Source organism: Misgurnus anguillicaudatus, chromosome 19 (assembly GCF_027580225.2).
Source record: "Misgurnus anguillicaudatus chromosome 19, ASM2758022v2, whole genome shotgun sequence".
In the NCBI taxonomy this organism is placed as follows: Eukaryota; Metazoa; Chordata; class Actinopteri; order Cypriniformes; family Cobitidae; genus Misgurnus; species Misgurnus anguillicaudatus.
The window spans coordinates 31142255-31156988 of NC_073355.2; the positions used below are offsets into that span (position 1 = coordinate 31142255).

General features: G+C 39.9%; 1 protein-coding gene across 1 annotated transcript in view; it reads right to left on the reverse strand.

Annotated features, from left to right (window-relative positions):
- The window catches only part of doc2a (double C2-like domains, alpha), a 38521-nt gene extending 24888 nt beyond the window's left edge, over positions 1 to 13633 (reverse strand). The window contains exons 1-6 of the mRNA XM_055194352.2: positions 13474 to 13633; positions 3865 to 4187; positions 3572 to 3651; positions 3076 to 3150; positions 1518 to 1627; positions 650 to 776 (exon numbers count right to left, since the gene is read on the reverse strand). Of these exons, the coding sequence (XP_055050327.1) occupies positions 650 to 776; positions 1518 to 1627; positions 3076 to 3150; positions 3572 to 3651; positions 3865 to 4183 (711 nt within the window). The 5' untranslated portion in view covers positions 4184 to 4187; positions 13474 to 13633. The remainder of the gene's footprint in view (positions 1 to 649; positions 777 to 1517; positions 1628 to 3075; positions 3151 to 3571; positions 3652 to 3864; positions 4188 to 13473) is intronic.
- Positions 13634 to 14734: the final 1101 nt, after the last annotated feature.

The following is a 14734-nucleotide window of genomic DNA, read 5'->3' on the forward strand; positions in this document are numbered from 1 at the left end:
CTTGGGTGAAGACACGTTTGAGGCGAATAGCGCGTGTTTTCGCTGGTAAATGCGAGGACGCGTCTATTCGCGTCTTTGCATTGACTTTGTATGTAATCTACTAGCGCAAATCGTTGAACTCGCATCTGGTGTAAACCCACGGTAATGCTACGTACACACCAAATGCGGGGCATTGCGTTACTCACTCTAGATTACTTGCGGGATTTAACTTCGTATCATGCTAATTTTTTGCTCGAGTTGAATAATTTCAACTTGGGGGAAGACATGTTTGAGGCGAATAGCACGTGTTTTTGAGGTAAACATGCCGCTCATATCGCGTCATTCGCATCGCCAGCGCGAGGACGCGTCTGATCGCATCTTTGCATTGACTTTGTATGTAATCAAATCTTTGCAAATCGTTGATCTCGCATTTGGTGTAAACTCACGGTAAGACCTGAGCTATGGTTTGTCTTTTTTCAGATTTCTTCCAGCTATTTTTAGGTTAGAAAGAAGCAATACATATATTAACAAAATATTTTTCGTCGAACATGAAGCAGTGTAATTGTCCATGTTCCAGTTACACAGAATTAAGTATTATGGTGGAAACAACAAAAATTGCCTTATGAGGTTAATGGAAACATGTCTATATGAGCAAGTATGTGTGTCTTACAGGTGGTGGATGTTCTAAACAGGTGTAGAAACGTTTGGTCTGGTCTGGTTTCACACGTCTGAGGGCCACACGAGACTCTCCGATAAACTCATTATGAGTCAGTTTATCCTCATCGCACACTGATAACCTGTGAAAAACAACATTAAGAAAAAGACAGGTTATTTAATTAGTTTAGAAGCAAAACAAAAATAGATGACGGCGGCATGGGGAGAATTCATATTAACGCTAAAAAATATCATCCCCAGAGCAGCATGAGGCGGAATTGACACAGACAGATATGTATATTTATGAATGGGATTAGGGTGATATTTCTGGCTCCGACTGAATGGTGTAGTAGCACCAACTTTTTTCAAAGGTCTGGCCGTATGTTTGTGAAACTGGCACTCTCCTTTGCTTCTGTCCTCTCTGTTGGAGATAAACGACTTAATGACTTTCCTCCAACATCCGTCCCTTTGGCATTAAAAGAAAAGTGCAAGTTTGAAAACAGGAGCATCCCGTTGCCAGGAGATACTGCTCATTTATAATGTGAGCACACACAGGCAATTTTCTGTGGATAATCGCAGGATGAACCTGAGTGCCACAGCAGTTATTCCATTTTTTTTGGATGAACCTTGGAGACGATGGGAGTCGAGGAGCATTCAAGCGGTGCAAAAATATTCAGGCTAAATATATGTCGAAATGCCATGATGCTGACAACAATCGATAATCGCTGAAGGTCTATAGGTGGCAGGAAGGTTTGCCATACAGTTACACTACTGCTATAGAAAAATATGCAATCTACTGTCAAGCCCCTGCTTTTTATGTCAAGAGTATTTTTATGACACATGCAAAATAGGTTTACATAGAGAATGGTTTATTTTTCACTAACCTCAGGGTCTTCCTGTGCATATCCTCTTCGGTGATGCCAATGTAAGTAAGGGTCTCATTCCAAACAGGATTTAGAGAATTTCGCACAGTTTTGGTTTTCAGTTTATTGGCCTGGTAGAAGATAAGTGAGAGAAGTATATTAATATTATGTATTTGGTATATTTGTATCACAAAAGGGCAGTTAAAAATGCAACGTTACATTTTTAGATTTAAAATTTAAGACTTAAAAAGTCTTTTCTTTTTCTTCAAAATAATTTATTTTACAAGAGTTTCAGTTAAATAAAAGAAATAAATGTTTTCCAGAGGTTCTTTATCAGCTTTTAACAAAAAAGACAATGTAAAATCACAGCCCAAATGCCTGAACCTACGCCCACTCACGGGAAAGTTGCTGTCTCTCTCAACTTTCAAATACCGCTACAACCAGAATGTATGCACGCGATTGTGTTAGGGGCGGGGCCATGCCTGGTGGTTTCGGTGCATAGAGACAGAGCGCCGTTATGCAAATTTGAAAACCACGCCCACCGGGGGGGAAATCAATCCAACCGTCTCCATTGAGTTTGTATTGCGAGAAGCCGCCTCCTTGTCATTTCTGGCTTATAACAAAAAACTGAATAATGCCTAAAAGCTGCTGTGTGACAATATGTACAGCTAACAAGCCAAAGAACCCAGAAATAAGTTTTTATAAGCTGTTGAGCCGTAAAACCCAGCCTTTAAGGAGAATAAAGTGGATCGCCGACTACGTTTCCCCCTAGTGGACGCAGTTCTACTAATAGAAGTACTATGAAAAGTTGCCTGTATCCATTTTTGTGTCTTTAAACGCTCGTTTTTGGGGGTCGACAGCTTATAAAAACTTATTTACAGATTAAACTTAAAAACAGAATAATACCTAAAAGCTGCTGTGTGACAAGGTGTACATCTAACACGCCAAAAAAATAAATAAATAATTTTTTATAAGCTGTCGACTTCAAAAAACGAGCGTTTAGACACAGAAATGGAAACAGGCAACTTTTCATAGTACTCCTATTAGTAAAACTGCGTCCAATAGGGGGAAACGTAATCGGCGATCCACTTTATTCTCCTTAAAGACTGGGTTTTACGGCTCGACAGCTTATAAAAACTTATTTCTGTGTTCTTTGGCTTGTTAGCTGTACATATTGTCCCAAAGCAGCTTTTAGGCATTATTCAGTTTTTTGTTATAAGCCAGAAATGACAAGGAGGCGGCCTTTTGCAATACAAAGTCAATGGAGACTGTTGGATTGCTTTCCCCCCCGGTGGGCGTGGTTTTCAGGTTGTGACGCGCTGCGCTCTGTCTCTATCATCAAGCCACTGTTTTAGCCCCGCCCAGATAATCATGGGCATCGGAACCATTATACAGCCGCGAAAAAATTAAGAGACCAGTCCAGTTTTGACTTTAGTCATCATTTCTAGATGTATTGTGACCATCTCTGTCCATCGTCTTTTGAATTTCAACAAAAGCAAATTTCGGGAGTGACATAAAGGCACCCAACAGCAAATGTAAAACAGAATTTAAAATGAACAGAATTAAAAGCACTCCCTACCTTACATGCTCCTGGAAGAAGGTGAAGTTTAACATACGGATCTGACAGGCCATTGAAATCCATAGGTTTCAGACCCTATACCATAAACACAATGTTTAATTTGACAGAACGACATATGTGGGCTATTTTTTTTATTTACTCTTTCAACATAAAACCATCCTACATAAATGAAGAGCATTCTGTGAAAATGTAACCTTGATATCTTTAATGCTGACTGAGTCATGGTAATATTGACGGAGTCATAGCTTTAATATTGACTGGGCCATGTCAAAGACTGAAATCAATGGCTGAAATCAAACTTTGGTGCTCTTAATCTCACCATTAGATTATGAGACTTCAGCCTGAATTTCACAGACAGGGTCACATGTATAAAGACATTTTCACAGTGCATCGCTATCGAAGTGAACAAACTACTAAAGCATAAATCACCCGCAGGTTTATGAAGTGAGTCACAGGTGTAAGGGTATGAACCGCAGAGGTGTGACATGGATGTTACCTTGGCTCTGATGATGGTACAGTGGAGTGAACTGCTTGCTCTCTCATACCTCAGTTCAAACTCTAATGTCCCCAATGCAGCTACAAAACCAGAAGAATGATGTTAACAACACCACAGCTCTTAACAGATAAAACTTTTATAATGACATAACTTGTATTCTTTCTTACAGATACTAAGCATATGCATTGTACAAATGTAATGTACAGTAGATGCATACAAACAAATATGGAGCTGATGTGTGTGTGAGGTGGTGCTACCACTGGTCAATATTAATAGCACATGTCAAAACTTACTACAGTCATCACTGTCTGAACTGCAGATTTCCACTGACGTCTCAATGCTGCTGGCTGCTGACAGAGAGCCGCCCCCTCCCCTCCCCCCTGCCAGCAGAGGTGACAGGAGACCTCCAGTCGTTCCTCCAGAGGCCCCACCTCCCGGACTGAGAGCCAATGGAGAAGCAGAGGGGTTCGGCGAGATGGGCTCAGCGGTCGGGGAGAGTCGGGGGAAATAGGCAGAGATCTGTCTGATTGGTCGGATGGGGCCTGGACAGACGTCTATGGCCATGTGTTCCTGGATGGAGATGGTGAGCTTTTTTCCCTTACGTACCGTCATAGAGCTGAAATAGAGAGCGGAGGTTATTTTGACATTTAAAGCAAATGCATTTCATCCACAAGAAACTAAAGTACAAAGTGCTTTGCCCAAGGGCACAACGCTGATGCCTTTATGAATAAACATACAAACCATAAGAGCAAAAGCAGTCTTGTGTTAACAGCCATAGGCGAACTACTGACACTTTTAAGCAAAGCTAAAAGCGAAGATTCAAGATGTTACACTTTAAAAAATGCTGGGTTGTTTTACCCCCTAGGTGGGTGAAAAACGGGAAAAACAAAAATATCAATACTGTATTTGAACCAACCATAAGTTTAAACAACACAGAATAGGTTAAAGCAACACCATGTAGTTTTTTTTACCTTTAAATAATGTCTCTAAATTTATTTCAGTGCTAGAACAACTCTTAACTGGACAAATTGTACTGTTGCTGCAACCTGAGCAGCCTCCTAGCTGCTACAAGCACACTCTGAAAGTGGCGGTGGAGGGTAGGAAACACAGCCCCGCCCCTCCCCCTGCCTGCAGAAGAGTGTCTAATACCAGGCACTGTTGCGCTTTTCAACCACATGGCGGAGCTGTAAGTCATTTTTACATGGAAACTACATAGTGTTGCTTTAATTTAAAGTCCCCATGTAGTGAAAATCAAGTTTTTATGATTGTATGTATATGTTGTGTTTTTAGTATGCTTTAAGACAAACCATGTGCAAATTTGTTATTTACCACCAATGCTGTATTGCAGTCTCGAAACTGCGGTTTGAAATTGCTTTGATTTTCTAGGTCACCAAGCATGTAACTAATCATACAATGCAGATATGTATGCATAGATATGTATGCAACATAGACTCGACGCTAAATCTAACGCAGCACTGCTGTTTCAGCTTTACTGTGAGTTCACACCAGCCGCGTTTGAAGCGTCAAATTCGCATCTACTGCGTCAATCTGCCGCTTGAACATTTTGAGTTTACTTGCTTCATTCGCACGTAAAATTCTAGTCACCCTACTGAAAAATCCAGCTAAGACCAGCATAAGCTGGTGAGCTGGTTTTAGCCGGTCCCCAGCTTGGTTTAAGCTGGTTTTGCTGGTGTTGGAAGCTGGTTTTGCTGGTGTAGCAAGCTGGTCTAGCTGTGTTTTGGTCACATTTTAAGCTGGTCTAGCTGGACTTAGCTGGTCATGCTGGAATACCAGCTGGCCCACCAGCATGACCAGCTTTGTCAGGCTGGAAGGACCAGCGTAAACCACCTTAAACCAGCTAAAACCAGCTACCAGCTTATGCTGGTTTAAGCTGGATTTTTCAGTAGGGCATTGAGACATCACGTGGAAATTTGCGTCATAGGAGGGGCTTCTGCAACACGCTTCCTGTAATCACGTCACTACTAGAGCAAGCTCCTGATGGGTTAACGCAGCGCATTTTCCACCAAAGTTCAACATTTTCAACTCGCGCGTTTCCTGCAGCAACGCTTAATTCGCGCCCTTCGTGCAAACTAGACGCGCGAATGAGGTGGAATTGCGTCTACCGCGCCACGCTAAACGCCTCATTCTCACCGCGAGACCTCCAGATGTGGGTCAACGCGTCTTCACATTGACTTAACATTGAAATCACTCGTGCTTGACGCCTCTTCCGCGCCTGGTGTGAATGCAGCATTACTTCTGTGATGCGAGCACGTGCAGTGTGAATGCTCTGACCTCTTAACATCTGTTGTCAAAAAATATGTACTGCAAACATGTTACACATATATACATTGAGAAACCATCAGCTGTGTGTACGGAATTGCCAAATGCAGCATCTATGTACATATATGTCTATTGTCTGAGCTGGTGCGATAGAGTGAAGCTGGGGACTAATTTGCATATTCATAAATCACACTGTAAATGAGTTTCTTACTTAGTATTTTTGTCTTGTTTTCTGTACAAATATTAAAATGTTTTAAATCAAGATGCATCAAAATACTGATAGTAAATCATGGCTGCTTTGAAATGTTTAATCTGTGTGGTATTGCATCATTTCTAAATACATTTTAATAAACTGGAATTTAATCTGTTTGTGAACTTGATTAAAAGTTCATTTTTGTGTTTAAACGACTTCTTTAATAAGGGCTCAGTCACACCAAAAGCGTTTATGGCAGTTGCAGGCGCCTTTTTTGAATGATATTCTATGGGCAGGGCGCGTTTGCGCGCTGTTTATGCGCGCCGAGCGCCTTGCGGTTTTCTGCCGCCTCCCGCACGCGTTTTTGAAGGAGAGCTGAGAGCGGAGGAGCGCCTGACGTCATTCGCGTCTTCCATTGTCCAATCGAATGAGGGGAGAGGCGGGCCTTACGTTGTGGCGAGGGAAGTTTACAGTTGCTTTGAAGAACCGGACTCCACTCGCTCACTCTCTCCTGTGTGTTTGTGCTCCTCTAATCCTCAAACAAGGTCAGAGCAAGCGCCCTCTTTTTAAAGTTTCTGCTAATATGACAGTTAACAGCAAAAGAGCGCTCACGCTTCAATATTTGATTGACAAGACAGCTGACTCGGTGGTTGCTTAGCAATATGAAAAGCCGCGCTGCACTGCTCTTTTTTAAAAAAGGCAGTGCGTCGCGCCTTGCGTTTGCAAGCGTTTAAAGCGCTTTTGGTGTGACTGAGCCCTAAGACAACACTTTAATTATTCTGAAAATAAGAGGTGTGTGAGACGCCTCCAATTAAATTTTGGCAACCGGCCCTGCGTTAAAGGTTCTCTAAGCGAATTCACGCGTTTTAGACCATAAAACATTTTTTGTTACATACAGCAACCATCTCCTCACTATCTGCTTGCTTCCTGTCCGCTGATCAAACTGTAAAAAAACACGATCTCTGTAGACAGCCCAGCCTCCACAAACTGCAATAATAACAAACTGGCCAAACCCACACCAGAAACCATAACAAAGTATTCTAACCAATAAACGGCAAGAAGGATTTGGGGGTTGGGTTCGGGCGCGTTCATGAAAGCACGGAAGGGAGGGGGAGGAGTTAACTACGCTCAGTTTGTTTGAAAACACATTTCAAAAATCAACACACAGATTCGCTTAGAGAACCTTTAAGAAAAGAAATCTTGAAATAAGTTAACTTTTTTCTTAAACACTAAATTCAGGAACATTTTTCTTACAGAGCATATAAATTATTATCACTGGGAAAATATTTCAAATATGAAGTTTTGATGTTTAAAAGGCCGTTTTAAAGGATAAAATTATCGACTAGAGGGGGACATTTTGGGTTTGTCCATATTTTTTACCCAACCGATGAAACAATCCAGCATTTTATAGGGTGTAGCAGCAGTTTCAGGCACTCACAATAATAAAGGTGCTAAAAAGGTTCTTCACAGCGATGCCATAGAAGAACCATTATTGGTTCCTTGATACTTTTTACAGTCTAAAGGACCTTTTACCACAAATAAAGAGAGGCTATTCTGATGTTAAAGGTTCTTTATGGAACCATTTATCCAAAATAGTTCTTCTATGGTAGCCTGGCTTTGCCCTCCTACGTGCTTCTGCTTAATTTTCATTTCGCTTCAGTACTACTTCTAGGACTGCTGTGTAGAGTTTCGTTTTTCTCTGGCAAAAATCTGCAGGTCCAATCATCGAACAGAGGGGGGTGGCTAAGAACGATGACGTTGAGGTTGTGCGTCAGTTTGAGTTGTAGTTCAGTAATGGCAGCGGAGAAAGACGTGAGAAAAGCTATTCGGTCCATTGTTGCAAAACTGCTGAATATACAGAAGTTAAAGCCGGAGCAAGAACAATGTTTGCAAAGTTTTGTTGGTCTGATCATTCGGAGTTGTTGTTTCCATCCGGTTTCGGGCATGATATACATCAGGACCACACGTTAGCGATTGGCTATGGCAGATCCTGAGTGACTCTGGGCAGATCCAATAGTTTTAAACTTCAACAGAGGACCCTCCTTAACAGAAGTAACCCTTTGTTACTTTGTTCTGTTCGAAAAAAAGGTCTGTACAGTAGCTGTCCCTGGAGCGGTACCCTTTCAATCAGCACACCTTTGTACCCAAAGAGTTCCTTTTAGTAACTCAGTAAATATCTGTTCCCAAATGGTACAAATTAGGAAATTTAAAGGCTACTGCCCCAGTGACAGCCATTGTTCGACAATTTTTACCTGAGAGTGTTTAGAAATTCCCACCGAGAGCTTAAGGTCGCCTGCTTTCTTTTAATGCTTTAACACTCAGATTCTACATTCTCAGAGCACTGAAACAAATGTATTCTTTATCTGCAGTCAGCTAAAGCTGCTGGGAAATCAAGGATATATAATAGAAATGAATTCTAGCAGTTCTTTTGCTAAAAAAAAAACTAGAGGCTCTAGAGACCTGTGTTGGGGGCAAGACATTTTCTATTATTATCAAAGGTCTCCATGATGTGTATTTAGCTTCATGTGTTAAACAGACATAAATAAACATAAGAACTTGCCGAGCACAGCGTCCGACTACAGTACGAGAGCGATTGGCTGGAGGCTGTGAACTCAAGTAGGTTCAAAGCGGCTAGAAAAGAGTGAAGCTGTGAGTTCGAAGTTTTAAGTGAGTGGGTGTCTTAAAAAGTTTGTGCCGAGCTTTATGAACATGCCATCTAAGCTCCGAGTTGTTTAGAAGTCGTGAGCAGACATCGTTGCTCGAAGTCAAAGCGCTGCTTGGACTGCTGTGCTGATATCCTCCTCCCCACAGAGCTGGTTTAAACCACACTGAGGCTTTGAGATAGTGTGTTTGATTCAGTTTAAATTGAAACTGTTGTTAAGCCTTCGGTTGCCTTTTTAAATTAAAAGGCCTCGTTCCAGAGACATGTGCTTTAAACAGAAGTCTTGTTTGCTTTTGTTTTGACACATTTGTCCGATACGCATTTTTTTCTCCAGAGAAATTGTTTGATATGAATTGACCTGCCCTGTCAAAACACATTTTCAATTTGGAAACCTTTAACCTGCTCTTCTGGCCCCCCGCGTGAGCTGAAAGCTGAGATTGAGCACAGCACAGAAGAAGGTTTGGCAACTTTAGCTACAGCTTTGCTTTGAAGGACCATTGGGACTTGAAGTGATGGAGTGGACGACAAAATATTAGTTTTAAGAGTTACTGAGCCAGAACGAAGAGAGAATAGGGAATGGTGTTAAAGGCTTTAAGCAAGAATGAGTGTGTAATTTGATAAGGAAACGCAGTTTTTAAAATGTCTTATTTAAATAAGGGTCTGTTTGGAACGTTGCAGTCTAATCCCAGCGAAACTAATAAAGAAATAGTTATAATTATAATGACAAGAAATACATGTTTTATTGTATTTCAAAAGAGAGAATGTATATGCAGCCTGGGGTACCGTCCCACAGTTCTTCATCCATACACTGTGATATTTACATAGCACTCTACTTTAAGGTATTACCAATGGTATGTCCAAAAACGAAACTTTCTGTTATTGGAGAGAGTGGTCTAGAGACACACCATTAGCCATTGTGTCTTGAGCAATGTGCAGAGATTCATGCATTGTTGACCTTTAAGGTAATTTTTCGTCCCGTTTGGCCTCAAGCACATCATTACATGCCAAGGCAGTCATTTCTGCTTGTCTGTCTTTGCTTGTCAATCGATCAAACTGTCCAGCATTTGACAGGCGTCATGGCCGTCTCCACGGCTTTGGCAGGTGAGTTGTCATAATGGCACTGGAGCGGCACGGCTAATGAGATCATGACACATGAACGCTAACAAGATTAGCGATTAGCACACTGCCTCATGCCAAGCTGCATTTTTTTTCTCGGCTTTCAAATCAAATCTCCTCCAACCACCTGCTGTACATAATAATATGTGTCTATGATGCTTTATGGCGCTGCCTGTTTTATTATTTATTTAAGCATTTCAATGATTCACATGAGTTTCGGTGGGAAATCTGGGGAGGGTTTTAGTCAGGAGGGAAATGTAAATTTGCAGCATGTATATTTGACACTTGTGCACTTGAATAAATCTGAATAGTAGTATCATATTATCTACTAATTCTGATTGTATCTTGCATATCTAATACAATGTCTTCTAATAAAGCATGACGTGCAAGCTTTCGGATGAAATTACAGGTGTTTCTGACACCCATACACGATTGTATTTGCTTTGCATCTGCTTTGCAATAATGCAAAAGGGTGATACTTGCGAAATTATATTTATGAGGTGTCATGAAACATTTTGATTAATAAAGTAAATGCAACGTAAGAGTATCAAAATAAGAAGCATACAGTTACAAACATCTCTTGCACATGATTTCAAATTACATCATACAAACCAATTTTGTTGTTTTTTCCACATTTAAAGGAACAGTATGTAAGAAATTTATATCAATGAATCATAAAATGGCCCTGATATGTCACTAGACATTAAGAAATCATTTTCATTTCAAATACTTATATCACTGACAACAGTGGTCTGGCCAGGATCTTGTTATTTAAAAAGTGGAGTTGCAGCCCTCAACTGAAGTTTATGTTGTCATCTTGTGTATTGGCCACCAGTTGTTTGATTGCAGTATCAGTTTTAGCCACAAGTTTTGACATTGCAGTACCAGTTTTGGCCACAATCTTACATACTGTTCCTTTAAGGGGAAAATTTTCATTACTTCAACATGTCCATGACTGGATTTGGGTTCTTTGACATGGAAATATTTATCATAAAAAAATCTAAAAAAATAAAAAGCTTGTTATACGCTGCTACCCAGTCTCACAAATTTTGTGATATAGTCACGTATTTTTTTGATTCTTTTTTTGTGATATTATCACGAATTTCCGTTTTTTTTTTGTGATCGTATAACGAATTCCTGTTTTCATGCGATTATCACATTATCACCCTAAACCGAGGCGACAATGGTAAGAAAATAGGACAAAACAGTTGAGTAACCAATACGTGATAATCACACAAAAACAGGAATTCGTTATACGATCACGAAAAAACATGGAAATTTGTGATAATAGCACGAAAAACAATAAAAAAAATACGTGACTATATAACGAAATTTCGTGAGACTGACATTTAAAGTGAATAATGTGGTATTGGTGATCATTGGTAAATGTAGAGACAATAAGAAGGAATATAAATGTATCCAAGAATAATTTTCTCATCCTTCGCAAACATTTTCAATCATTGTTTAAGCCCTCAAGGAACTCACATTTAAAAAAATTGTTGGAAGGGACATAATTGACTGTGACACTCAAGATGGCTACCAAGCAGTTCTTATTTTTTCTCTCCAGATAAAAGTTGAAATTTTGTTTGTCATAGTACTTACACAACTTTTTAGTTCTCATTACCGAAACATGAGTTTGTAAATGCATGTATTTAATGTAATATCATGTTGCGGTAATGACGATTTTTTATCATGATAATCTTAAAAATGTAAATAATTCTATAGGAAATATTTTTTAAATTCTTGAAAAATAATGCTTATAGTAAGTTCAGACCTTAATCTTATATATGCAAAAAAAAAAAAGGTCTTCAAGGGTTTTTTAAAAATTCTGATGCTGAACACCTTCTAAATCTGGATTTCGTGAGAATCCCCCAAAATTGTGAAATAAACTTGAATTCAATCTAGTCTTTCTCAGCCTACTTCTGTTATCCTAAAGGAGGAAGTTTGCTTCACTTTAAAATTGATTTTATGTCTATTTGAAACTATAAAGCCAGCAGTGAATTGAAATGAAGTCTAATGTACATTGACGTTATGCCTGCTTCTCCTGGCAGGCAACCACCGACTTTTCTAATGCAATCCTTTTCAAATTGGTTCCTGACATCATATTATCCTATGCTGTGTTGAGTATTTTTAAGCAGTGGCTATACGGCTAATTCAGCGCTACTTAGTCAAGGCTACATTAGGTCTCATGTTAGCAGTTAACCCCGCACTATTCTAATAAACTCGCAGCTTGCACCCTCTGCGGCGTGTCATGCCATTGTGCATGTTCTCTCTCGCCTGCTTTTCGGATGCTGGACCGTCTGCATTGCGCACCAGCTTTCTATCTGCGAGAGCATTCAGAGATTGAATGAATGGCATTGCGTGAAACTGGATCACAGCGGGACATGAAGAGGCTGTTGGGAAGATGACTTGAAGTCGTGGATGGCTGGGGTGTGGAGGGGGGTTTAGTGTAGGAGTGAGAGGAAATAATGAAGAGATATTCCGGTACTGTAAATTACTGGCATGTTAGGCAAAGCAATGCCAAAGTAAGTCAAACTCATATTATGAAACAAAGTGCTTAGATGGGATTTGGACTTCTCTCAAATCTATCTATCTATCTATCTATCTATCTATCTATCTATCTATCTATCTATCTATCTATCTATCTATCTATCTATCTATCTATCTATCTATCTATCTATCTATCTATCTATCTATCTATTTTGTGTCTTTATCAGTGATATCATGCTTTTATTTATTCCCATCAGATCAGTGGTCCTGATGAGAGGCGCATCACCGTTTCACAATCTGTCACCGAGACACTGACGGATTACCAGAGAAGAAAGAGAGCAGTCAACACCACACAAGGTCTTCAAAAACATGCAAAGGTTTCACACATTATTGATATATCACTCTGTACTATGTCATGGTGCAGAACAATTGCCTTCTTGCAAAGTTAAAGGGATAGTTCATCCAAAAAATAAAAGTCAGTCAATATGTACCCTCATATCCTGTTGAACACAAAAAAAGATATTTAAAAAAATGATGGTAAGCAGACAGTTGATGGTCTTCCATAGACAAAGTCACAAACAACTCTGTGCTTACTGTATTTTTATGGTTATAGAAACTCATACAGGTTTAAAACAACATGAGGGTGCGTAAATGATGACCGAATTTCATTTTTGGGTAAACTATATTAAAAAACAAATGAGCAGCACAACAAATGAGGGAGTGAGTGATAGTTGCTGATATGGGGAGGGGGGCACCCCCTGCCTCCCGTATAACGGGGATGAGGAAGAAACAGGAAGAGATCGAAAAGGTTAACGGCATGCATACATGAGTACATTAATACTTAACAAGGGTGCTCAGGTTAAAAGAGGGGTGGCACGTGCATAAAAAAAGAAAGCTTAGGGGAAGAGTTGGGCAGAAAAAGACAACTTGGTGTACATGTTACAAATACATGCAGGCAACGTAACATGATGAAAGAGTTAACAATGGATTGACTAATTAACACAGAGAGACAAGGGTGGGAGGGGTTAAGGAGAAGAGGGACAAACAAATAAAGGAATCTAGAAAATACTAGGAGATGAAATTACATAATAGATTCCAAAATGGGAAAACAATGAAGTTAGAGGATATGGTTAGGAAATAAGCAGGATGTTTTCCTCTTACCTGTGATTGTGTGAGTGTAAAAGACTCCCTCATAAACAAGTGAATTCCAAAGCACAGGGATCTGCACTAACAGGTGGTGCAGGAGAAAGAGATGGAGAAAGGGAAAGAGAAAGAGAAGAGGGGCGTGGGAGGGAAAGAGGGAGGGAGGGAGAGAGAGAGAGAGAGTGATGGAGAGGAGTGAGCGTTCAGCATAACATCAATGAGTCTATAGGGTTACATGTGCAATAGGAGGAATAAACAGTGGATTTGGAGATGGTGGAAATTGGGAGGGGAAATATGTCAGAATGCGCAGCAGAAAACCAAACAGGGGGTTTGATTTGTTTCTCAGATATATGACAGAGAAACTGTGTTTTATGTGCTACAATTTAGTTTTTTATGAAATAACTCATTTCATTTTCTATGGCCACTTTTTGTTTATTGTTGCAATGTATTGTGGTCTCTCTCTCTCTCTCTCTCTCTCTCTCTCTCTCTCTCTCTCTCTCTCTCTCTCAGTCACACATTACTGCAATTTGTGTGCAATATTTGTTATGCACCAAATGCATCAGTACGTAGGGCTTTTTAATCAGTTATTAGTTCAACCCAGTGAGTTCAAGTTTGGCTATTCTCGTGAAAATGTTCAGACAAATATAGCGAAACATGTCGGAAACCGATTTATAAAGATTTTAGGATGACATCTAGTAATTGAAAAAGGCAAATAATCATAAATCATCTAAATTATGTTTTCTTCAGCGTTCGGGGAAAACATCACAAGCCTGGTATGAAATCAATAGAAGAGCTATATATATATATGAAATATCCTTACTAATGTATTACACTATTTGTAATTTCACATTTAATTTTTCGTGGGTCTATGTTTATAGGCAAGAATTTAGTGTTTTTGTATGGCGTACACATGTTTTGGCTTGTGTCAAGTATTTTGCTCCTTGGCTGTGCTCCGTGCAGCATGCTGCTGTGTTGCAAGAGCTCTTCATAGCACTACAGATACATGTGCCAAAGGCAGCATCTGTCTCTCTCCTTCCATATAATTTGCTCTAATGATGCCTAATGATACATGCGTGAGAAGACACACTTCTGCATAGACACAAGCGCTCACGCACACTTGAACAATACCATATCAGATTGTGTTTAAACGCACAATCGCATCACAATATCTGAAGATTATTCGAATACACACGCGTGCACACACACACACACACACACACACACACACACACACACACACACACACACGTGCGCACACACACACAGTTTAACAATGCAT